The following is a 26,649-nucleotide window of genomic DNA, read 5'->3' on the forward strand; positions in this document are numbered from 1 at the left end:
GAAATTAAATACCCTTTTCTCAGTATAACTAAACAAAGACTTTATAAATGCTTTATTGAAAAATACACTTCATATAAAATTACAGTAGCAGTAAGTATTTTGAGAGGTTTTATAAATATTTTTTTGCAGAACACTATTCCAATTGAACAGTGTAAGTTCCATATTTCTTTCAGAGCAATATGAAGTTACCCAGTAACTTTGTTTATACTGATTCAATTTATAATTGAATTTTCTCCCTAATAAGATTATTAATTCAACTTTAAAACTGCTGGAACAATAGTGATTAATAAAGGTATATAGATATTTCAATGGCTGTTAAATAATATTTTCTAATTTGTATAAATGGTACTGTGTACTAATAAAAACCTAAATTCTCCAACCTATTTTTTTAAACTGCCAGGAATACACCCAAAAATATTTTAAAATATATCACCTTAATAGACATGTCTTCTAGATAACTACCTCCTAAAGGAAGAGGTCATAATTTTTCATATTAATCCCCTCAATTCAACTTGATTGAAATCTTTACTTAGCCAGCTGATTCCTACATAACAACTGGAGAATTTAAAACACATGCCCAAAAGGTGGCTATGGGGACTTTAACAGTTTTAAAAAAAGTACAAAAGCATTAAAGAAAATATTGGATGTTTAGCCTGGAAGTTTTGTACTTAATAAAATTCACATTGTAGAAAGTGCTATCACAAATATACAACAAAATCTGGGTTACAAAATCATGCGTTTTACAGCCCTAAAGTGCCACCACTTATACAGGTTCATTCAGACATTGCACAACCGAACAATCAAGCACTGCATCACACCTAATGGGGAAAGGGAAGAAGTGCACAAAGGGAACAAGAGACCTGGGACCTCCAAATCTGGGTGTGCTCTCCTTTGTTCTGATTTAGGAATGCAGAAATCTCACACTCCTACCAAGTGTTGTAGGACAAAATACCTAATTTTTGTTTTGCTTTTCATGAGGACTACAGCTGACCAGAAAACAGGTAGGAATGAATTTGAAATATAGTCCCTCTGTTGGAGCATGTCAACAGAGACCTCTTACACTCATATTTGAGAACACTTTGTCCTCTGTAGTACTTGTAAAAAGCTTTGCCAAAGAGATAAATCCAAGTTTGCATTCTAAGCAGCCTTGATGGTAAGCACTGAATTGGCAGGGGAAAAGGCAGTTGGGATGAATGAAAATATCCTATGGATACTGGAAGCAGTCAATCCAATTTCTCACAAATATGTCCCTTCATGTTACTAACAGGCTGTAATTGACTGGCTGGATTAAGGAAAAGAGCTCCATAATCTAGATGCATTAAGTGATACTATTAAACAGTTTGTGAAAAGACAGTTTCAGTACAAGAGACTAACCTCAGTGGGAACCTCGGTCATTAGCTACATCTTGGAGACGGCGTAATAAGGCAGAATGATTTTCCGGGCAAATTCTTTTTGCAGGTGATTCACTTCCATCTTCCAAAAGAATCCCTCTCTTTTTAGTTGGAGTTTCTCCTGTCCGTATCATACTGTTAATTTCTCTCAATCTCTATGGTGGGGAAAAAAATAGATATTAATACAAAAACTTTAAAATGCTAATGCACATAGCTCAATATTAAGTCAAAAAAAAAATCTCAAATGAGTTAAGCAGTTTACCTGAAAGATAATGTGAGTCCCCCAACTTTTTCAGAATTGTTTTAGCTATTTAGTTCCTTTGCCTTTTGATAGAAATTTTAGAATCAGGTTTCTTTTTTTTTCTGTCTTTTTTTTTTTTTTTTTTGAGACAAGGTCTCACTCTATTGCCTGGGTTAGAGTACAGTGGCAGTGGCATCATCATAGCTCAGTGCAACCTCAAACTCCTGGGCTCAAGCGATCCTCCTGCCTTGGCCTCCCAAGTAGGTAGGACTACAGGCACACCCATGGCCAGCTAATTTTTTTTGTTTTTTGTAGAGACAGGGTCTTGGTCTGTTGCCCAGGCTGGTCTTGAACTTCTGGGTTCAAGTGATGCTCCCGTCTCGGCTCCAAAGTGCTAGGATTACAGGTGGGAGCCACTGTGCTTGGCCCAGTTTGTTAATTTATATAAATAATTCTGCTTGGATTTTGATTGCAATTGGGTTGAATTTATAAATCAGTTAGCAGAAAACTGATACCTTGTTTTCCAATTTATGAATATGATATATCTTTGTTTTCTTAGGCTTTAGTTTCTCTTTTTTTTGTTTTTTAGAGACAGAGTCTCATTCTGTTGCCCAGGCTGGAGTGCCATGGCACAATCATAGCTCACTGCAGCCTTGAAATTCTGGGCCCAAGCAATCCTCCGACCTCAGCCTCCTAAGTAGCTGGGACTATAGGCACGTTCCACCACAGCTAATTTTTTTCTTTTTTGTAGAAATGGAGTCTCACTATGTTGCCTAGGCTGGTCTCAAACTCCTGGCCTCAAGTGATCCTCCCCCTTCAACCTCCCAAAACCCTGGGATTACAGGTGTAAACCACTACATCTGGCCTTGCACATCCGTTACATATCCCTATGTATTTAATTTTTTAATGCTCTTTATGGTGTTTTTAAAATGTTTTACTTCTCGTTCATTGCTAGAATATAGAAATGCATTTGATTTTTATACATTGAGCACATAACCTTCCTTATATTGGTTTCAGCAACTTTTTGTAGATTATTTGTGATTTTCTGTGTAGACTATCAAATCGGTATACCTTATTTTTCTTGATATACAGCATATGCTAGGACTTCCAGTTACAATGTTGAATAGGAGGAGTGAGAGTGGACTTCCTTGTCTTGTTCCTGATCTTGAGGAATGCATTCAGTCTTTCACCATTTAGTATGACGTTACCTGTAGATTTTTTGGTAAATGTTTACTAGCAAGTTAAGTTCCCTGAGAGTTTCTACCTGAGTGAATGTTGGATTTTGTCAGATGTTTTCCTTCAAATAACTCACATGATTTATCCTCTTCACTTTTGGGGAGAGTTTGTATAGAATTTTCATTATTTCTTCCTTAAATATTTGGTAGAATTTACCAGAGAAGTCATCTGGGCCTACGGTTTTCCTTACCTGGAGGTTTTTAAACTGCAAATTCAATTTCTTTAATAGATATAGGGCTATTGAGATTACTACTTCTTGAGTTTTATTAGTTAATGTCTTTCAAGGAATTTGTCCATTTTATCTGCATTGTCTCATGTATTGGCATTAAGTTGTTTATCCGTCATTATACTTTTAATGTATATTGGTAACGTGTCATTTCTTCTTTTTCCTGATTAGTCTGCACAGAGGTGTATCAATTTTCTTTTTAATCTTCTTCAAAAAACTAACCTTTTGATTGCCTTGATTTTTCTCTATTTTTCAGTTCTCTGTTTCAATGGGTCCTATTCTTTTTCTGGTTTCTTAAGCTAACATCTTAGGTCACTAATTTGAGACCTTTCTTCTTTTCTAATATAGATGTTTAATGCTATAAAATTCCCTCTTAGCACTGTTTTTACTGCATCCCACAAATTTTAATACTTCGGTTTTCATTTTTATTTAATTCAAAATGCTTTCCAATTTCTCTTGTGATTTCTTCGAGCTATTGAAATATGTGATTTCATTTCTAAAAATTGGGGGATTTTCTAGATATCTTTTCTGTTATTGATTTCTTAATGCCATGAGCATCAGTGAAAATACATTTTTTGAACCCTTTAAAACTTATTGAGACTTGTTTTATGGTCCAGAATGTGGTCTATCTTGGTAAATATTCTGTCTGCACTTGATTACTGTTGGAGTGTTTTCTAAATGTCGATTAGTTTGGCTGACAATGTTTACATCTTCTGTGTCCTGATTTTCTCTCCAGGTTCCATCAATTATGTTGAAATCTGACTCTAATTTTTTTTTTTTCCTATTTAGGATTATATGTCCTCTCTATCATTAGGCAATGACCCTCTTTATCACTGATAATATTTTTTGCTCTGAAATCTACTTTCTCTGATATTAATATCACTTCAGCTTTCTTTTGATTAGTGATAGCATGGTATAACTTTTTCCATCCTTTCAGCTTTATTGAGATAAAATTCACACATAATTCACCCATTTAAAGTATATAACTCCATGAGTTGTGCAACCATCACCACACCACATTCAATTTTAGAACTGTTTCATCACCCAGGAAAGAAACTTCTTGCCCATTAGCAGAAACTCTATATTCCCCCAAACCCTATGCAACCATTAATCTACTTTCTGCCTCTATAATTTGCACATTCCAGACATTTTATATAAATGGAATCATATAATGTATAGTCTCATGACTGGGTTCTTTCACCTAACATTTTCAAGGTCTATCCATATGTAGCATCTATCAGTACTTCAATCCTTTTTATTGCCAAGTAATTTTCCATTTATGGATATACATTTATGTGTTTATCAGTTAATGGACAGGACGTTGTCATCCTTTTACTCTACACTTATTTATATTTAAAGTAGGTTACTTATAGGCTGCATATAGTTTGGTCTTTTTTGTCCAATTGCACAATTCTGCTTTTTAATTGGTATATTTAGACCATTTAAATTTAATTGCTGTTTGTTTACTATTTTCCCATATGTTCTTCCTTTTTTCTTCCTTTTTTAGCCTTCTTTTTAACTGAGCATTATGATTCCAATTCATCTTCTGTGACTATTGTCTATATTCTATTTAGAAAGTCTTTTCTTAACTCTATGATCAGACAAACTACAATGTATATTTACCTAATAGTTTTATGATTCCTTTTTTCCATTGAACTCTCTAATCCATTTAGAATTTATTTGGTTATAGGATGAGAGTCTAATTTTAGAGGACCTGTGAGAGTCATTTCCTCCAACTCCAATTGCTTTTTGGGGCTACCTTTGCCAATTTGTTTCTAGGTTTCATAAACAATCCTACTAGAACTATCATTGAAATTAGGCTAAACTTAAACTATGTAACAGTTGGAGGAAATTATATCTTTTTAAGATTTGGTCTTCCAAATTATATCTTTTTAAGATTGGTATATCTTCATTTATTCCAGTTTTTAAGAATCTCTAATTCCAGTAATTTTTCAAACAAGTTGTAAATTTACTCCAAGGCATATGATACCTTTTTTTACTATGATAGGAACTTTATTTTACATTATTACATTTTCTAATAGATTTTTGCTGCTCTTTTTTGTTTTCCTCAACTTTTTAAAAGATGTCAAGCCTACAGAAGCATTGAAAGAACAGGACATTCAACACCCATTTATCAGTCATTAACATTTTGCCATAGTTGCTCTATCGTATCTATCCATCGTAGTGGACCCATTTGAAAGTAAGTTGCCTAGCACTGGGACGTTTCACCTCTGAGTATACTTTACGCATAGTCTCCTATGTGATGTAGCATTGTCAATACCAAAGAAATATAAAAATAAATAATACGTTGAAGGGCACATTCAAATATTCCTAATTGTCCTTTATAACAGTGTTTTTCTACACAGGATCCAATCAAAAGTCATACATTGCATTTGGATATCATTTCTCTTTAGTTGCCTTTAGTAATACTCTCCTCACCCTCTACCATTTTTTTCATGATACTTTTGTTTTTAAAAGATTCCAGGCCATTTGTCATGTATATGTGTTTATTTCTAAGCAATCTTTATAATTCGAACTTCATTATAGAAAGGCCTTCCAGATCTAGTCCCCCTCTCTAACAGCATGATGCCCAGTGATCTGGCTGTGGGTCCCTGCATCTCCCTCAAGAACATTGTTTCCTTCCCCTTATCTGCTTCTTCCTGAAAGCCCTTCCACACCTCTCAGCAGCTTTCTAATGCTTCACCATTAAGGATTGACTCAAGCTTCCCTCTCCTCCTCAGACTGAGGCAGATGCTACCACACATAAACCTATGCTCATATGACTGTCACACTGCACTGTCCAAAATGTCCATTTCTCCCCTTGGTCAAAGAGTCCAGAGGACAGAGAGACTGCCTGTAATAGAAATAGACCTTTGGCCAGGAGTTTGAGACCAGCCTGGGCAACATCGTGAGACCCCCCCCATCTCTACAAAAATTTTTAAAAGATTGGACAAAGGGTATGAACCCCCAAGAAACAGGCCCTTGGTAATTAGTTTAGGGATCCAAAGTTTCTTTTCCTAACATATTTCAGACATTTAAAACTTTACAAATGGAATAAACACAAACTTCCACACTTACGGGAGAATGAAGAAAATGCACAAAAAGGAAAGAAGGAATAAAAATAAATCCAAGGCCCTTGCCTATGTCCAATCCTAATATTCTCAAAAAAAAAAAAAAAAAAGAAAAGAAAGAAAGAAAGAAGAGCAAAAACCAAACCAAACCTTAGATTTGCTCCATTGGGACTTAACTAGTCACTGTTCCCTGGCAGTTCCCATCACTCTAGTGAATGCCTAGGCTTGGCACTAACCCTGTTTCTAATATTCTAAGTATTTAGAGTCTAGTAAAGGCCAAGATTTATGTTAGGCTTACCTTTGAAGGACTGTTGCTGAAGTAGTAGAAAATCTTTTCTCGAGGAGAAAGCATTGTTTCATTTTTATGTGGGGAAATGTAGACAGGATGATTTTGAGACAACTGTATTCGGCGAGGGGAGCCTGTTCTTAAAAATGGGTAGGGAGAGAGTGGAGGAGCATCCATCTGTTTAAAAAACAAAAAATTAGTACTTCTAAGAAAAAAAAATTCTAAATAGGTATTTTTGAGTGAAGAGGTATAATATAATAAACCTGTAGTTTTATGAATGATAAACAGTGATGTATTGGCAACAATTAAACCTAACGAAAATCATTCTAGTAGGAAACATTTTTAAGTGCTTAGTTTGTGCCAATCACTGTTATAGTATTTTTTATACATTATGTCATTTCATCCTCACAAAAACCCTGTAAGCTGAGAACTACTTCCATTTCCCATTTTACATATAAGGAAACAAGAGACAAAAAGTCAAATGACTTGCAAGGTCACCACCACTGTTAAATATTGGACAACTGGAATCTATTGTAGCCTGTCTCTTATACAACTATACTTTGCAGGGAATCTAAATACCATCTTTCCCTTGTTTAATGCTTAACAACATAGAAATTATGTTGGTTAGGCAAATTACTTCTGTTACAGACTTCCTCAGTTTTACTTAAAGGGATTATTTGTGAAACTAGTTTATATATGGAACAAATGATTCCTCATCCCTCACAAGTGAAAAAAGAATGGAAGTAATCCCTGTCAAACTTACTATGTTTGCCTGTGAGTACTTCAAGGCAAATGTTTTAATTTGTTTTATGTAGATGTTGTTGTAGAACTGAATAAGGTCTCCCCTCTCCTCTTCCTCCATGTCACTGTTGGCACCTGTGAGACGAGTAGGTGTAGGAGGAGCACTGCTAGGCTGTGGCACTGGCAAGGTGCTGCTTGACCTCATGACAGGACTGGAGTCTCTACTTGCTGCAGAAGGTAGAGCAAAGGCTGTTAACCACAAAGCCTGCTCATATAGCTTGTTATAAAAAAGAAAATCCAGTAGGAAAAATGAACAGCTACCTGCACTACTTGTTAATGACAGTAAATGGGAACTCTATTATTTATATGCTAAGAAACAAAGCTCAGATAGGATATTAACAACCTTACCCCCATTCCATAACCATAAACATAACCATAACCATAGCTTACTGAGTAGTTTCCATTAATTAGTTACACCAAGTTTTCTAGGACCTGAGCCCTACAGTAAGCAGCACAAACCAACAATTAGAGATGGCATTTCCTTAGCATGGCTCCAATTTTCAATGGAACTCAGGTGAGCAGATTCTTGCCTGAAACATTATGCACTGACAACTTTGCCACCAAATTTAGAATTGGCATATTGTTCCAACAAACCCTTTGCCAATAAAGCACTTTGACAGTTTTTATAGTAGTTATTTCATTTGGTAATCCTTAGTCTGCTAGGCCTAAAAGATAAGATAAGCTCCTAATTTTGTTTTGTAAGAGTTCATAAGGATAGATCCAACTTACTTCTATCTTTGTTTAGTTCTGTTGGAGAATTCTGATGGCTTCTGCTATCACTGCTGCCAGAATTTCTTCTTTTTCTTTTCCCTTTTATCAAAACACTTCTATACACCTTTAGAGAGAGAGTGAAAAGGAGACATAAAACTAGTATTTATTGAGTATACCCTAGACGACAGGACCTTGACATATGTTCCTTGCTTCTCACAGCAACCCCAATGAAGTAAGTTATCTTCCTCAGAAGAGGTTAAGAAATACAGCCAAGGTCGTATCCTTATTAAATAACAGATCCAGGATTTATATTGGAGCCTGTATGTCTTCAAATTCCAAGTACTGCCTGCCGGACTACACAGCAATAATAGTACCCAACCATAAAACCAAGTCATTCTAAGTCAAATACCAAGATCTGACATACTTGCCTCTCAGAGACAAACGAATGGTATTAAAGGTAAAGTGAGTTTTAAATCTTCTAATCTAGATTGAAAGGTGACATAGAAACCAAATAACTTCTTAATTCACATCTATTAATATCTTGTTATTACTCTTAATTAAGAAAGCAATCAAATATTTCATATTGTTGCTTTCTGAGGAAAAGAGGACTTAATCAACATGTGAGGCTGTCTGTCAATGACAAAGAAGATTAAAGCAGAGACTTCTCTTAGAGTCTTAGTTGTTTATCCTAGAAAAAAGGCCACAGAATCAACTATGGTTAATTTTTTGTATTTACCACAGATTTTAAGCTTTATTTTCAGCCCTGAAAGAAAATGTAGTTACCTGGCTCCGGGCCTGTGGCTGAGTCCTATAACAACGCATAATATTCTGGAAGGACTTGTCTTCTTTTGTGACCTGGCAAAGAATAAGAGTGCTCTGAGAGAGATATCAACCTCTGGCATGATACTGTAAGGCGTTCCATGAACCCACTCCCCAGTGAAAAGTGGTGAAAATTATATAAAAATAGTCATTAAAGTCTCTGGAAATGGTCCTAACGACACATAGCAAATGAAGAGACATCTAATCAAGAAAATCTACTAAAATTAAGTAAGAATAATGGGAGTCTAGTATGTGAACCAAGACCTGGAGTAGAAAACTTACAATAACTGAAATGAAGAATTTACTAGACGCTAGGAAAACAGATTTGATAACTAGCAAAGAAAAAAAGAATTAGCAAACATGAAGGCGGACGTTGTGTCATTTGAGGAACAGCGAGAAAAAAGAATGAAGAAAAATAAACAGAGCCTCAGAGAAATGCAGCACACTTTCAATCACACATATGTGTAAATGGGAGAACCAGGAGAGGTGAGAGAGAGATGCAGAAAAAAATGTTCAAAGAAATGAAGACTAAAAGCTTCTTTAATTTATTCAAAAACATTATACATCCAGGAAGCTCAACGAACTCTAAGTAGGATAACTTAAAGAGATCCATACCCAGACATATCATAGTAAAAACGCTGAAAGCCAAATAAAGAGAGAAAATATTGAAAGCATCAAGAGAAAAATAATTTTTCATTTGCAGGGAAACCCCAATAAAATAACAGCTGACTTCTCAATCAGAAACTACAGAGGCCAAGAGGCAGTGAGGTAACATACACAAAAGTGGTCAATATGCATAAAAAAGTTACACAGAATTTTATCTGTAAAATATCAATTTTCAAAATTGAGTTATCTTTCAAAAATGAAGGTGAAATACATTCTCAGATAAACAAAAACAGAATTAGCTGCTAGCAGATCACTTACAAGAATTCTATAGAAATTTCTTCAAGCTACAAATGCCCTTACACAATTTAAATATACATGAAAAAAGCCAAGAACACTGGTAAAGATAATTGTGTAATTGTAAATACAGTATAAATACACATCTCTTTTCTTAACTGATTAAAAACCAACTGTATAAAACAATAGGTGTACAATGTATTACTGGACCAGTAACATATAGAAATGTAATGTATTTGCTAAAAATAGTACACAGGAGGTGAGCAGGATCAAAGCTGTACTGGGCAAAGGAAATGACTCCAGATGGTAGCTCAAATACACAGAAACAAATAACAGAACCAGAAATGATAAATAACGTTAATATAACAAAACCTTTAAATAAATACATATACTTACTCCTTTCTTCTCTCAGCTTCTTCGAAAGTCATAAAATTGTATCAAGTAATAATTATAACAATGGACTGTTGGATTTGTAACATTTCTGGATGTAACATGTATAATAACATGAAACGGATGAAAAGGAAAACAGGAGAGAGAAAACAAAGTACACTTCTATATCTCACTGGAATTTAGTATGAATCTGAAGCTGATTTTTGATGAATTAAGATATATATGTAAGCCCTAGAAAAACCATTATATACATACAGTGAAAAAAATCATCACTGAAATTAAAATGCTACATTAGAAAATATTCACCTAATACAAAAGGAAAGCAGTAAAGGCAAAGCAAAGGAACAAAAAGACACTAGATATACAGAAAAAAAGCAAAATGGTAGATGTAAATACAATTATATCAATAACATTAAATGTGAATGTATTATATAACACAACCACAAGGCAGGATTGTCAGACTAGATTAAAAAAGAGGTTCAACAACAAATGTTGGCGTGCATGCGGAGAGATAGGAACACTCATACACTGCTGGTGGGAATGCAAACTAGTGCAACCCCTGTGGAAAGCATTATGGAGATACCTTAAACAGATTCAAGTAGACCTACCATTCGATCCAGCAAACCCATTATTGGGCATATACCCAGAAGAACAAGAGTCATTCTATAACAAAGACACCTGTACCTGAATGTTTATAGCAGCACAATTCACAATCGCAAAGATGTGGAAACAACCCAAGTGCCCATCAATACATGAGTGGATTAATAAAATGTGGTATATGTATACCATGGAGTACTATTCAGCTATAAGAAACAATGGTGATATAGCACCTCTTGTATTTTCCTGGAAAGAGTTGGAACCCATTCTACTAAGTGAAGTATCCCAAGAATGGAAAAATAAGCACCACATGTACTCACCATCAAATTGGTTTCACTGATCATCACCTAAGAGCACATTTAGGAATAACATTGATCAGGTGTCAGGCAGATGTGGGTGGGGGAGGGGATGGATGTATACATACATAATGAGTGCGATGCGCACTGTCTAGGGGATGGACACGTTTGAAGCTCTGACTCAGGGGGATGGGAGGGCAAGGGCAATATACGTAACCTAAACTTTTGTACCCCCACAATATGCTGAAATAAGAATTAAAAAAAAAAGAGAGAGATTCAGCTCTATTGTACCTACAGGAGACACTTCAGATTGAAAACTAAAAATACTTTTTAAAGTAAAAGTATGGAAAGAAATACACTGTAGATGTAGAAATACATTGTAAATATGTAGACAGCAACCACGAGAAAGCTGGGTGATTATATAAATATCATACCATAAAATAGATTTTAGAACCAAAAAAGTTATTAAAGAGGAACGTTTCTTAATGATTAAAGGGTCAATTCCTGAAGAAGCTGTCATGGTTATAAACATGCATGTCCCTAATAACAGAGCACCAAAATATATGAAGCAAAACTAAAAGAAGTGAAAAATTGACAATTCAACAGTATATGGAGATTTCAATACCTCACTTTCAATAATGAATAGAGTATGTAGGCAGATGATCAACAAGGAAACAAGACTTTAACAGCACTATAAAACAACTAGGCCTAATGGACATTGATAGAACATTCTACCTAAGAGCAACAGGATACATAGTCTCCTCAAATGTACTTTGAAATTCTTCAGGGCAGACCATATGCTAGAGTATAAAGCAATCCTTGATAAATTTAAAAGAACTGAAATAATACAAAGTGTTTTTCAACCACAATGAAATGAAACCAGAAATCAATAATAGAAAGAAAATATGGGAAACACAAATATGTGGAAACTTAACAATATACTCCTAAATAACCAATGAATCAAATCAAAATCAAAAGACAAATCAGAAAATACTTTGAGATGAAGACACAACATACCAATACTTAAAATATGCAGCTAAGTCAGTGCTCAGAGGAAATTTATAGTCATTAATGCTTATATTTAAAAAGAAGAAAGATATTAAGATATCAGATATCTTTTAAAAGATATAAAGATATATCAATTACCTAACCAATAGAAAAAGAGCAAAAATTAAGCCTAAGTAAGCAGAAAGAAGGAAATAATAAAGATTAAAATATATATTATTGAAGTAGAGAATAGAAAAATAGAAAAATAAAACCAAAAAGCCGATTCTTTGAAAAAAATCAACGAAATTGACAAGCCTTCAGGTAGACTGATCAATAAGAAAGGGAGAAGACTCAGAAATGAAAGAGGAAATTACTACTGACCTTAAAGAATAAAAAGAGTATAAGGAAATATTATAAACAATTATATGCCAACAAATTAGATAGCCCAGAAGAAACAAATTCTTAGAAAGACACAAAAACTGATTCTATAAGAAATACACAATCTGAATAGACTTATAACAAGAAAGAGACTGAATTATTCATCAATAAACTACCCACAAGGAAAAACCCAGGGCCCCAGTGGCTTCACCAAACTTTTAAAGAATTAATACCAAAATATAGAAGAGAAGGTAACACTTCCCTACTCATTTTATGAGGCAAGTATTACCCTAATAATAAAACCAGACAAAGCCATAACAAGAAAATTACAGACCAATCTCTCTTTTGATTAAGGACAAAATTCCTCAACAAACTACTAGCAAACCAAACCCAGCAACATATAAAAAGAATTATACAACATGACGAAGAGGAATTTACACTAGGAATGCAAAGTTGGTTTACCATATGACCATCAATCCATGGAATAGACTATATTAATAGAAAATAAAAAACACATGATCTCAATGGACACAGAAAAAAAGCATTTGACAAAATCCAAAATCCTTTCATGAAAAAGCACTCAACAAACTAGGAATAGAAGGGAGGCCAGGTGTGGTAGCTCACACCTGTAATCCTAGCAGTCCGGGAGGCCAAGGCAGGAGGATCACTTGAGGCCAGGACTTCAAGACCAGCCTGAGCAAGAGCAAGACCCTATCTCTACAAAAAAAATAGAAAAATAAGCCAGGCGTGGTGTCACGTGCCCGTAGTTCCAACTACTTGGGGGGCTGAGGCAGAGGATCGCTTGAGCCCAGGAGTTTGAAGTTACAGTGAGCTGTAGTAAGAGCAAGATTCTGTCTCAAAAAACAAAACAAAAAAAAAAAAGGGAACTTCCTCAACCTAATACCTAATAATAAAGGGCATCTATGGAAAAAAATCATAGCTAATAACATACTTTAATGGTGAAAGACTAGATACTTTCTCCCTAAGATTAGGAACACAACAAGGATTTCTGTTTTCCAATGCTACTATTCAATATTTTTCTGGAGGTTCTAGCCAGGGTAATTAGGAAAGAAAAAGGAAAAAAAGGCATCCAGTTTGGACAAGAAGAAGTAAAATTATAAGCAGATTACATAATATCATATATAGAAATCCTAAGGAATCCACTAAAAAGCTATTAGGACTAATAAATAAGTTCAGCCACAAAAAACAATGGTGATATAGTGCCTCTTGTATTATCCTGGATAGAGCTGGAACCCATTCTACTAAGTGCACTATCACAAGAATGGAAAAACAAGCAACACATGTACTCACCATCAAATTGGTTTTAACTGACGAACACTTAAATGAACATATAGTAATAACATTCATCGGGTGTCAGGCAGATGGGAGGGGGGAGGAGGGGATGGGTATATATACACCTAATGTGTGCAGTGTGCACTGTCCGGGGGATGGACACACTTGAAGCTCTGACTTGGGTGGGGCAAAGGCAATATATATAACCTAAACATTTGTACCCCCATAATATGCTGAAATAAAAAAAATTTTTTTTAAATCTTACAGCTAACACCATAATTAATGGTGAGCGACTAGAAGCTTTCTTACTAATAGCAGGAACAAGGCAAGTTTCTCTTCTTTCACCACTCCTTTTCAACATCATACTGGCAGCCCTAACTAATGTGATAAGAGAAAGAAATAAAAGTTACAGAGATTATGAAGGAAGAAATAAAACTGCCTTTGTTTGTAAATGATATGATCATCTATGTGGAAAATCTGTAAGAATTTACCAAAGAACTCCTGGACTTAATAGGTAATTATAGCAACACTGCAGCATACAAAGCTAACATATAAAAGTCAATCACATGTTGGTGTGGATGCGGAGAGACAGGAACACTCATACACTGCTGGTGGGAATGCAAACTAGTGCAACCCCTGTGGAAAGCATTATGGAGATACCTTAAACAGATTCAAGTAGACCTACCATTCGATCCAGCAATCCCATTATTGGGCATATACCCAGAAGAACAAGAGTCATTCTATAACAAAGACACCTGTACCTGAATGTTTATAGCAGCACAATTCACAATCGCAAAGATGTGGAAACAACCCAAGTGCCCATCAATCCACGAATGGATTAGTAAACTGTGGTATATGTATACCATGGAGTATTACTCAGCTATAAGAAATAACGGTGATATGACATTTCTTTGGTTCTCCTGGAGAGAGTTGGAACCCATTATATCAAGTGAAGTATCCAAAGAATGGAAAAACAAGCATCACATGTACTCACCAGAAAACTGGTTTCCCTGATCATCACCTAAATGCACATCGGGGAAGGATACCAATTGGATATCAGACTGAGACGGGGGTGGGGGGAGGGGATTGGTGTACGCCTACATGATGAGTGCGTTGCGCACCGTCTGGGGAATGGTCATGCTTGAAGGTGCTGACTCGGGGAGGTGGGGGTGGGGAGGGGATGGAGGTATGACTACATGGTGAGTGCCAGGCCCACTGTCTGGAGAATGGACACGCTTGAGGCTCTGACTCAGGGGGATGGGTGGGACACGGACAATGTATATAACCTGAGCTTTTGTACCCCCATGAAGAGCTGAAATAAATTAAAAAAAAAAAAAGTCAATCACTTTCCTCTATATCAGCAATAAACAAATGGAATTTCAAATTAAAAACACATTATCATTTACAATAGCACCTCTCCCCCAGTGAAATATTTAGATATAAATCTAACTAAATATATACAAGACCTATATAAGAAAAATGACAACACTCTGATGAAAATATCAAAGAAGAAATAAATAAATGGAGAGATATTACATGTTCATAGATAGGAAGACTCATTATTATTGGGATGTCAGTTCTTCCTAAATTGATCTATAAATACAATACAATCCCAATAAAGATCCTAGCAAGTTATCTTGTGGACATTGACAAACTGATTCTAAAGTTTATGTGGAGAAGCAAAAAATTCAGAACAGACAACTCTATACCGCAGAAGAAGAACAAAGTTGGAGGACTGACATTATCCTACTTCAAGACTTACTATAAAACTACAGTACTCAAGGCAGTGTGGTATTGGCAAAAGGACAAATAGATCTCTTCTTTTAGATAGATCTATAGATAGAGAGCCCAGAAATCAACCCACATATAGTAAACTAATTTTTGACAAGGGAGCAATGGCAATAGAATGGAGCAAAGATAGTCTTTTCAACAAATGATTCTAGAACTGAGCATCACAGACAAAAAAAAAAAAATGAACCTAGATACAGATCTTACACTTTTAATAAAAATTAACTCAAAATATAGGCGTAAAATGTAAAATTATAAAAGTCCCATATGATAACATAGTACAAACTCTAGATTACCTTGAGTATGGTAATGATTTTTTACATACAATGCCAAGGGCATGACCCATGAAAGAAATAATTGATAATCTGAACTTCAGTAAAATCAAAAAACTTCTGCTTCACAAAAGATACTGTCAAGAGAATGAGAAAACAAATCCCAGACTGGGAGAAAATATTTGTAAAAAATACATCAGATAAAGGACTGTTATCCAAAATATACAAAGAACTCTTAAAACTCAAAAATAAGAAAGCAAACAACACAGTTAAAAAATGAGTCAAAGACCTGGGCAGACATGTCTTCAAAAATGACATAATATGGCAAAGAAACATATAACAAAATTCTCCACAACATATGTCATCCAGAGAAATGCAAATTAAAACAAAAATGAAGCTGGGCATGTTGGCTCACACCTGTAATCCCAAAACTTTGGGAGGCCAAGGCAGGAGGATTGCTTGAGGCCAGCCTGGGCAACACAGCAAGACCCTATTTCTACAGAAATTTTTTAAAAAATTAGCCAGGCATGGTGGCACATGCCTGTAGTCCTAGCTGCTTCAATGCTGATGTGGGAGAAATGCTTGAGCCCAGGAGGTCAAGGTTACAGTGAGCTATGATTACAACATTGCACTCCAGCCTGGGCAACAGAGTGAGACTCTATCTCTTAAAAAAATATGCACTACTATATACCTATTAATATACTATATACCAAAATCCAGAACACTGTCAACATCAAATGCTGGTGAGGAGGTAGAACAACAGGAACTTTCATTCACTATTGGTGAGAATGCAAAAATAGTACAGCCACTTTGGAGGACAACTTGGCAGTTTCTTACAAAAGTAAATACACTCCAGCAGTCATGCACCTTAGTACTTACCAAAATGAGTGGAAAATGTATGTCCACACAAAAGCTGCCTGCAGATGTTTTCAGTGACTTTATTGTTAATTTCAAAAACTTGGAAGTAACCAAAATGTACTTCAGAAGGTCAATGGATAAACTATGGTATATCCGGTCAAGGGAGTACTATTCAGAGCTACAAGGGAATGAGGAATCATCCATGAAAAGACACGGAGGAATCTTAAATGCATATTAATAAGTGAAAGAAGCCTATCTGAAAAGGCTACATATTGTAGAATTCCAAAAATATGGTATTCTGGAAAAGGCAAAACTATGGAGACAGTAAAAGGAGTAGTGGTTGCCAGGGGTTGAGGAGTGTGAATGAAAAAGCCGAGCACACAGGATCTTTAGGGCAGTGAAATTATTCTGTATGATACCATAACAGTGGATGCATGTCATTATACATTTTTTAAAACCCATCAAATGTGCAACACCAAGAATGAACTCTAATGGAAGCTATGGACCTTGAGTAATAATGATGTGTTATTGTAGATTTGTTGATTGTAAAAATTGTACCACTCTGGTGGGGGATATCCATATTACAGAAGGTTGCACGTGAGTAGGTACAGGAGATGTATGCACTTTCTGCTCAGTTTTGCTGTGACCCTAAAGTGTTCTAAAAAAATAAGCTTCCCTCTGCTTCCGGGTCGTCGGGCTCCGCGCTGCGCTCGCCGGCCCGGGTCGCCCGCGGGTGCGGGTGGGGGCGCGGGCTGTTCCGGGGACGCCGGGAGTACACCTTTAGGATGTTATAAAAAACTAATAGAATATCACAAGAATGGAGACCTTTCTTTTAAATATGTGAAGACCTTTAACATGGATGAATATGTAGGCCTTCCGAGAAATCATCCTGAAAGCTACCATTCTTATATGTGGAATAACTTTTTTAAGCATATTGATATAGATCCTAATAATGCACATATCCTTGATGGGAATGCTACAGATTTACAAGCAGAATGTGATGCATTTGAAAAGAAAATAAAAGAAGCCGGAGGAATAGATCTTTTTGTTGGAGGAATTGGTCCAGGTGGTCACATCGCCTTCAACGAGCCTGGATCCAGTTTAGTATCAAGGACGAGATTAAAGACTCTAGCAATGGATACCATTTTGGCAAATGCTAAATATTTTGATGGAGATTTAGCAAAAGTGCCAACTATGGCTCTAACTGTTGGTGTGGGGACAGTAATGGACGCTAGAGAAGTAATGATCCTCATAACAGGGGCGCACAAGGCATTCGCCCTGTACAAAGCCATCGAAGAAGGAGTCAACCACATGTGGACTGTCTCAGCTTTCCAGCAGCATCCGCGGACCATTTTTGTGTGTGATGAAGATGCTACTTTAGAATTAAGAGTTAAAACTGTGAAATACTTTAAAGGTGAGCACTGAATTTCAAAAGCAGACTGTGAGGTGTTCCGTTGCAGGTGACAGTTAAAACCTTAATGTGAGTGTGGAGTTGAATCCCGCGCCGTGGCCTGTTAAATACAGGCATGGGGGACATAACAGTCAGTCCTTTCAAGGAATAAAAACTCACCACGGATAACAGCAAAAAAAAATAAATAAATAAAATAAAATAAAATAAAAAAATAAAAAAATAAGCTTTATTCACATAAAAAATAAATAAATAAATAAATAAATAATAAGTTTGGCAAGGTTACTAGACACTAGACCAATATACAAAAATCAATTGTATTTCTATACACTTGGAATGAATGTATCAACAAAGAAACAACTGCATTTATAATAGCATCAAAAACAATATGGAAGCTGGGCATAATGGCACATGCCTGTAGTCCCAGCTACTTGGAAGGCTGAAGTGGGAGGATTGCTTGAGCCCAGAAATTTGAGGCCAGCCTGGGCAACACAGTAAGACCCTGTCTCTAAAACAAAAACAAAAACAGTAGGAATAAATTTAACAAAAAAATACAAAATATATACTCTGAAAAGCACAAAACACTGTTAAATAAAAGATCTAAATAAGTGGAAAAACATCCCATGTTCATGGATCAGAAGATTTAAAATTATAAAGACGGCAATACTCCTCAAATTGTTCTATAGATTCAATGCCACCCTATCAGAATCCCAGCTGACTCTTTAGTGAAACTGACAATCTGATTCTAAAATTCATTTTTCAAGGGACTTAGAATAGCCAAAATAATCTTAAAAGTAGGAGGACTCACATTTCCCAATTTCAAAACTTATAAAAAAGTAGACATATAGTCCAATGGAATAGAATTTAGAGTCCAGAAATAAACCCAAGTGTCTATGATCACCTGATTTTTGACAAAGGTGCCAAGACCATTCAGTGGGGGAGAAAACAGTCTTTCCAACAGTGGTGCTGGGACAACTACACAGCCACATATGAAAGAATGAAGTTGGACTTCTAGCACACACAAAAATTATTCAAAATGGATGAAAGGCCTAACTGTATGAGTAAAACTATAAACCTCAAAAGAAAACATAGAAACAAACCTTCATGATCTTGGATTTGGCAATGGATTCTTAAACATGACACCCAAAGCACAAGCAACAAACTAAAACATAGGTCACTGGTCTTCACCAAAATTTAAAACTTTCATGTTTCAAATGACACTGTCAAGTAAGTGAAACGATAATGCACAGAATAGGAGAAAATACTTGCAAATCACATACTGACAAGGTAGTTGTACCCAGGATATATAAAGAACTCCAACAACTCAATAATAAACAGACAAATAACCCAATTAAAAAATGGGGAAAAGTTTTAAACAGATAAATTCTTCAAAGAAGATATATTAATACAAATGGCTAGTAAGCACATGAAAAATGCTTGACATCATTAGTCATCAGGCAAATGGAAATCAAAACCACAATGAGATAGCACTTCACACCCACTAGAATGGCTAGAATCAAGAACTCAGATAATAAGGCCAACAAAGTACAATAAAAGATGCTCAGCATCATTAGTCATTTGAGAAATACAAATCAAAACCACAATGAGATACCATTCAATAACCACCGGGATGGCTATAATTTTAAAAACTTAAAATAACAAAGTTGGCAAGGACGTAGAGAAATTGGAACTCTTGTGTATTATGGGTAGAATGTAAAATGGTGCAGCTACTCTAGAAAACAGTATGATGGTTCCTCAAATGACCCTAAAATTCCACTCCTAGGTATAAACCTAAAAGAATTGAAAACAGGCACTCAAACAAGTACATGTGTATACACATTCACAACAGCACTGTTGCCTATAGCCAAAGGGTAGAAATAGCCCAAATATCCATCATGGATGAATGGATAAACAAATTGTGGTACATCCACATGACAGAATATCATTCAGCCATAGAAAAGAATGAAGTATATATATATACATGCTACAACATGGATAAACTTCAAAAACATTATCCCAAGAAGCCACACACCAAAGGTCACATATTGTATCATTCCATTTACATAAACTATCAAGAACAGATAAATCCATAGAGCCAGAATGCAAATTGCTGGTTGCCAGGTGCTGTGGGAAGGAGAATGGGAAGAAACTACTTAATGGGTAAGGAATTTTACTTTGCAGGGCTGGAAACTTTCTGAAACTAGATAGACGTGGTAAGTATGCAACACTGTGAATGTACTAAATGCCACTGAATTATTCACTTTAAAATGGTTAATTTTGTACTATGAGACTTTCATCTCAATAAGTTATTTACACAAAGTAATTTAATAAAAGGTGCTGAAATTAAAACTTTTGTATATTGCTGATGGGAATGTAAATGGTACAGTACTTTGGAAAACAGGCTGGCAGTTCCTCAAATGGTTAAAACATAGAGTTAGTATATGAAATATATTTCTAAGTATACAAGCTAGAGAAATGAAAACATATGCTGACACAAAAATTTGTGCACAAAGGCTACCAGCAGTGTTATGCATAATAGCCACAAAGAAGAAACAACCCAGATGTCCATCAACTGATAAATGGATAATACTGTTGAATATCTACACAATGGAATAGTATGTTCTAAAATTGTGATGATGATTGCACATATCTGTGAATATACTAAGACCCATTAAGTTGTACATTTTAAATGGGTGAATGATATATGGTATATAAATTATCTCAATAAAGCTGTTAAAAATGTTCTGAGTAATGAAGCAGTATCTTTGCTTTTTCAGTTCCAAACGGCACTCACCTTTGCCATCACATAAATGGCACACATTAATAACTGGTCCAGATGTCTGTCCATCATAAGCTCAGGACACTGAATTATGGAGAATTCAAAGCAGGTCCAGATTTTTTTCCGCAGTTCATCTGAAATATCTAGTTTAGCACAAAGATCCCGAAGGCGGACACCTGCTAAGTGGTAAACCTAGTAGATAAACAAAACCATTTCAAACTTTGTTTAACACTTTTATTTCCCAAGCTCATGCTCTGGGTAAGGATACATGAAAAATTACCTTTCTAAAGAAAAGCGATAAAGAGCTGGTCTTCCTGGGTCTAATATTGCTGCTGGTTAAAGGCTGGCCTTGTTTCTGCTGTTGGCCACCTGGGGAAATCTGTTGAATGGCCACTTGACCAGGGACTTGCAAAGTTGTTCCTGTCACCTGTTGAGAGCTCAGACTTCCAGCCAGGGCCTGAGCACTGAGGGGCTGGATGGAGCCAGTCACGGCTTGTGCCTGTCCCCCAACATTGACTTGGACCGGGAAGAATGTAATCCCTCCATTTTCATTGGCAATACCTGCAGGTTGTTATAGAGGAAAAAGCACGAAGAAAATGTAGCTAGTACAAGGTTCTCAGGGCAGAGGTTTCTAATTTCTCCCCTCCCAATCCCCCTCTCCCCATCACTCTTCTGTCCCATATTGTGTCACTCCAGCCAAATCTCAGGTAACTTTCCAGTAAATGCCACTGAGAAAGAACTCAATATCCATCTCTGCTTTCCTACCTTGTACAGGAATGGTTACTGTTTGTCCATTGTTGGCTGTGACAGTGGCAGTTGCCATGGTGACCAAAGTCTGTCCAGGAACTGGTGTGACAGAAACAGCTTCCCCAGATACATTCTGCACAGGGACAGCATTGACTAGGGGCTGTGGGGGAATGCGCCCAGGTGTCCCTCCATCAGAGGGGCTATCATTCTCAACAAATAGCCGCCTTCTGGTAGTGCTGGCTGTTGGGGAGCTGTACCTGTCATACAGTGTGGTTGGAGAGGTTATGCCTAGGGTCAAAACAAATGAAACAAATCATTTAACTCAAGGAGACTGAGATATGGCTTCCATCCAGCTGTTATGTTAAAAAAATAACTACAGTGATTGAAATATTTCATAATTTAAAAGGCAAACAAAAATTACAGAAGTGATATGATACCTACATTCCACTAATGAAAATTTGTCACTATTGACAATAAAATTTTAAAAAGGAATTTTCTGTCTTACAGTGCTCCCTTTTCCACTCCCCCTTCCCCTAAATCAAACTAGACTCTGTCCTCCACTATTACAGGGCCTTCATGATTTAGGGGCCATTTAAAGGCTTATTCTAATTTTCAATAATATTTTTGACCATATTTAATTTCTACCTAACACCATGTAAGATGTGATTTCACTATAAAGCCACTGCTTGATAAGGGGATATGATGGTAGTATGTTATGTCATCTAGGAGCATCTCCTCCTCCAGTTTTGTAAATTTTCATCTGACTTTTTCCACATACAGAAAATTATTAAAACTCAGTAATATTCTTCAGCAAGGTGAACATAATAACATGGTTTAGACTTAACTAAGCATACTTTATCATTCTTTTAAATAGTGCTATTGAGATATAGTTCACATACATTTTACCCCATTTAAACTGTAGAATTCAATAGTTTTGGCATATTATTAATTTTTTAAATTATGGTAAAATATATAACAACATTTGCTATTTTAACCATTTTAAAGTGTACTATTCAGTGGCATTAAACACATTCACAACGTTGGGCAACAGTCACCACTATTTCTAAAATTTTTTCATCACCCCAAACAGAAACTCTATAGCAATTATGAATCAGTCTATATTAAAGTATTCACACCAATGTCTGAATTTGTGAGAAGCATTCATTTCTCTCTTCTGTGTCTGCCTATAAAAACTGGATTTGTGTGTCTTAAAATTTAAAAATCTACATAGGGAGGTCATAAGAGGCACTGACAGGAGTACATCCTAATAGACTCTGGCTTAACATTTCTTAATGATACAAAAGAAAATAAACTTACTAAATTTGTATTTGGTACAAAGCTGCAGAATCAGTAAAAATACATTAAGATCATTTTCTTATAAAGTACCAAGAGACCTTAGGAAAATGGAGAAGTGATAAGTACAGATTAAAGTCTTAATCTGTAGATTAGGAAAGGGAAAACCTCCACAGAAATAGACTGAGAAAGACCAGCCTACAGATTTGTGGATGGTTCTGAGTGGATAATAAGCAGAAAAATAGTTAAGCCATTATGACACCGCTCCCCAAAATGAGGACATTTTCATCTATATCATCCATATTTATTGAGTATACACTGACTGAAAGTGATTCTTGACTTTAAAACTGATCTTCTATCACCAGTGCCTATCAAATACATTATAAAACTGGTCCAGAAATAAGAATGTTCTAATGGCATCCAAAGATTTAGAACTCTCTGGATTTACAGAATTGCTCTTTAAAACATAGTTATATCTCACATATGTAAACTTAAACCTTTCACCTGGCAGATCTAAGGAGCTGCCTAAAATGCAAACCAGATGCACAGCAAAACTGTGCTTTTCTATACTTCTTTGGCCAGCAACAGTGTCACATAAGCGAGGGTAGCACATCTCAACTGAGAGAGTTCAAGCTGAACATGCTCAGTCCTCTGAACTCACCAGCTTGTCTGTACCTAACTGGATCATGCAACTCTATCTTTAAGAAGACTTTTCTACTTCTCCCGATTTTAAAAGTAATAACATACTTGCCTAAAAAAATTTACAGAAATTGCCGGGAATTCTATCACCCAACAATAATCATTAATAGTTTAGTTTTTTCCATTTCCACCCTTTTGTATGCTTACAGATAAACATATACTTTAAAAATCAATTTATAGTATTCTACCCTTTTCTTTGAGACAGGCTCTCACTCCATCTCCTGGGCTAGAGTGCAGTGGCGCCATCATAGCTCACCACAACCTTAAACTCATGGGCTCAAGCAATCCTCCCGCTTCAGCCTCCCAAGTAGCTAGGACTACAGGCACGCCACCACACCTGGCTAATTTCTCTATTTTTTGTAGAGATGGGGTCTGGCTCTTGCTCAGGCTGGTCTCGAACTCCTGGCCTCAAGCGATCTACACCTCAGCTTCCCAGAGTGCTAGGATTACAGGTGTGAACCACTGTGCTCAGCCTGCATTCTATCCTTTTAAAAAAGATACTTGTTACATCATGTATTTTCCTGTGTTCTTAAATATTCTTTAAAAGCATTTCTTTTAGGTGATCCATGTGGTGCTAAAATGCATAGTGTATTTTCTTTATATACCCTATTAACTACACTTGTAGGTTTAGATGAAATTGAAATCTCCAGATATTAGGCCCCAAAATACTCCCCTTATTATTTTAAACTTACTCCTTCCAAGTCCTCCAGTATCAGCACGAACTTCATTCACCCTTCTGGGAGTCAAAGGGGAGCCACCAATACAAATTTCATCTGCTCTTTCCAGGTTCTGAGGTGGCATGACCTACAAAGAATTGTTTACAGAGTGGTAATATCCACAAAAGCATTTTGATTAAAAATAGAATAATCATCTAAGGCAAAAGAAAAAACGATCTTGACTCATCCATTATTCCACTAAATAAAATCAGCTGTCTTTTCCATTTTCATACTAAAGTTAAAAAAAAATTTGGCAGTCTTTAAAAATTCAAAACCTGATAATTGGATACTAAATATGGATCAACCTTCATTACCAATTTGGACAGTTAGAATATCAACCACTCTAAGGGATAGAAATTTGATCAGGAAATCAAGAAAGAACACTGAAATTTTATTCTGTCACTGAAACCCTGGGGCAATTACAAATTATTTCTGATTCTTATTTCTTCTTTGATATGGGGTCATTGTACCACATTAAATTCAACTGCAACTCTCCCACCTCCCAAAAGGAAGACACTACATTTACTTGCTCTCTGTGAAAGAATATTACAAATAAACTAGATACTGATGTACTTTTCTTATAAAAAGACATTAAGATATTTTTACAAACCTCTTCACATGTAGGAACTCTGTTTTCATTGTCTCTAATTCTTTCCCAGAGCGGGGACTCTGGTTTCCATGCCAAATGATCTAAGATCTGTTCTTCAATCTGATTAAGGTGTTTTACTACCTCTCTACAAAGGCCATCTTCTGCTCTAATAAATACTTCTATCACCTGAAATAAAGAAAAATGCCCTGGTTCATTTAATAATAATTAGTAAATATTTATAAATATTTAGATAAATAATTATCAAAAATTACAAGCTGAAATATTATTTTGAAACAGCCACTCTTCCTTCATTGTCTTTGTAAATAATTATTGTTTAAACTACATGTATGAATTTTATATAAAATCTTTTGTATAGTGATGTATTTCAAAAATTTTTAAATGAAAAAACATGCCTTTATTGGTTAAAAAACATCATTCTTAAAATTTCAAATAAAAAATCTATAAACATTCAACCTGTGCCACCATAAAAATTAGTTTTGACTATCATATGAAAGTTAAGATAAACTCATAAGCTAAGTCAATATCAAGAAGGAAACAGCTACCAAATCAATACTTTATGTGCCTCTCTATATGAAATAGAACTTTTATTTTTTTCTGGAAGACTCTTTCAATGTTATTTAATTTTTATAAACTAAAAAAAGAAGGTTGCTATACAAGATTAGCTAGTGATATGTGCTACTTTTTTTTTAAGCCTTCTTAGCTCATAAAAATCACAGTATTTTAAAAGCCTTTATTAGATAAAGGGAGGAATCAAATGAAACTTTTATCCAAAATAAATCTTTCATATAATATGAAAATAATTTGTCTTAATATTCTATTTCTTCTCTGTTCCCCAAATAGAGATTATTAAATATGTAATTAAAAACGATAAATGTACTTAGATATTGAACTAAATGACTAACAACAGGAAGTTGGTCTCATCTATAGCTTCCTCATGATTATATTTTTAAAAATACCTTATAAAAATGATAAAGTGGCACATCAAATATTTCAGTAATAAATGGAAAGTTCCCAGGAGGCTTATAAGAAAATGAGACGACCTCAAGGCAGCAGGCCAAGAGTGATCTGTGGAATGCATCTTGTTCCAGAATACCCTGTAAAATAAAGTTATTAGCATTCAGAAACAGCCTATTCTTAAAAAACATTTCATACCCAGTCAAGTTAAATGCAAATACTAAAGTCTTATTTTCTGAGTGAAATGTGTTTATTTTCTTAAAAAAAACTTCTCTTACAGTATAAATAAGCCCATTTTCTAGCAAAGAAAAAATATTTTTAAAAAGTATAAGATTTAAAAACCTTACATATTATGAAATATATCTAATAAAACAGATTACATCCCTAACCAAAACAAACACACTACCCTGATGCTTAAAGAATAATGATGTGGAAAGATGTTTCAAAACAGCATTTACAGTAAGAGGTCACTGTCGTAAAAAGATAGATTAAAAGGAGGCAGGCAGGTGGCTGACTAGATGACCACGTACCCAAAGTCAACATGTTTATCACAGGGTAACATAATCACAGATCATTTTTATTTTCTTCTTTTTGCTTACAATTTTCCAAAGTTATATATAAACATTTATTATTCTTTAATTAAAAAGTTACTCAGGTACCAAAAGCATAGGCTCAAAAGAAAGATAAATTGGATTTCATCAAAATTTAGAAATTTTGTGCATGAAAGGAGACTGAACAGAGTAATATGATAACCCACAGAATGGGAGAAAACATTGACAAATTGTATATCTGATAAAAGATTAGTATCCAAATGCATAAAGAACTCCTATAACTTGTCAACAAAAAAGCAAATAGCCCAAATAAAAAAAGACTTGAATAGACATTTCTTTAAAGAAGATATA

At 35.3% G+C, this 26,649-nt stretch overlaps 2 protein-coding genes across 2 annotated transcripts in view; one reads left to right on the forward strand and one right to left on the reverse strand.

The window, feature by feature from the left end:
* Positions 1 to 40: 40 nt before the first annotated feature.
* Positions 41 to 26,649, reverse strand: part of RBL2 (RB transcriptional corepressor like 2) — a 52,694-nt gene continuing 26,085 nt past the window's right edge. The window contains exons 12-22 of the mRNA XM_045533196.1: positions 25,750 to 25,887; positions 24,794 to 24,958; positions 24,160 to 24,271; positions 21,494 to 21,763; positions 21,009 to 21,289; positions 20,744 to 20,920; positions 8,747 to 8,818; positions 7,982 to 8,087; positions 7,215 to 7,420; positions 6,464 to 6,628; positions 41 to 1,546 (exon numbers count right to left, since the gene is read on the reverse strand). Coding sequence (XP_045389152.1) covers positions 1,376 to 1,546; positions 6,464 to 6,628; positions 7,215 to 7,420; positions 7,982 to 8,087; positions 8,747 to 8,818; positions 20,744 to 20,920; positions 21,009 to 21,289; positions 21,494 to 21,763; positions 24,160 to 24,271; positions 24,794 to 24,958; positions 25,750 to 25,887 — 1,863 coding nt within the window. The 3' untranslated portion in view covers positions 41 to 1,375. The remainder of the gene's footprint in view (positions 1,547 to 6,463; positions 6,629 to 7,214; positions 7,421 to 7,981; positions 8,088 to 8,746; positions 8,819 to 20,743; positions 20,921 to 21,008; positions 21,290 to 21,493; positions 21,764 to 24,159; positions 24,272 to 24,793; positions 24,959 to 25,749; positions 25,888 to 26,649) is intronic.
* LOC123625014 (glucosamine-6-phosphate isomerase 2-like) lies at positions 17,239 to 18,119 on the forward strand. The gene has a single exon (XM_045533204.1). The coding sequence runs from the start codon at positions 17,397 to 17,399 to the stop codon at positions 17,964 to 17,966; it is 570 nt and encodes a 189-aa protein (XP_045389160.1). The 5' UTR covers positions 17,239 to 17,396; the 3' UTR covers positions 17,967 to 18,119.

This window comes from Lemur catta, chromosome 20, assembly GCF_020740605.2.
Source record: "Lemur catta isolate mLemCat1 chromosome 20, mLemCat1.pri, whole genome shotgun sequence".
Lineage (NCBI taxonomy): Eukaryota > Metazoa > Chordata > Mammalia > Primates > Lemuridae > Lemur > Lemur catta.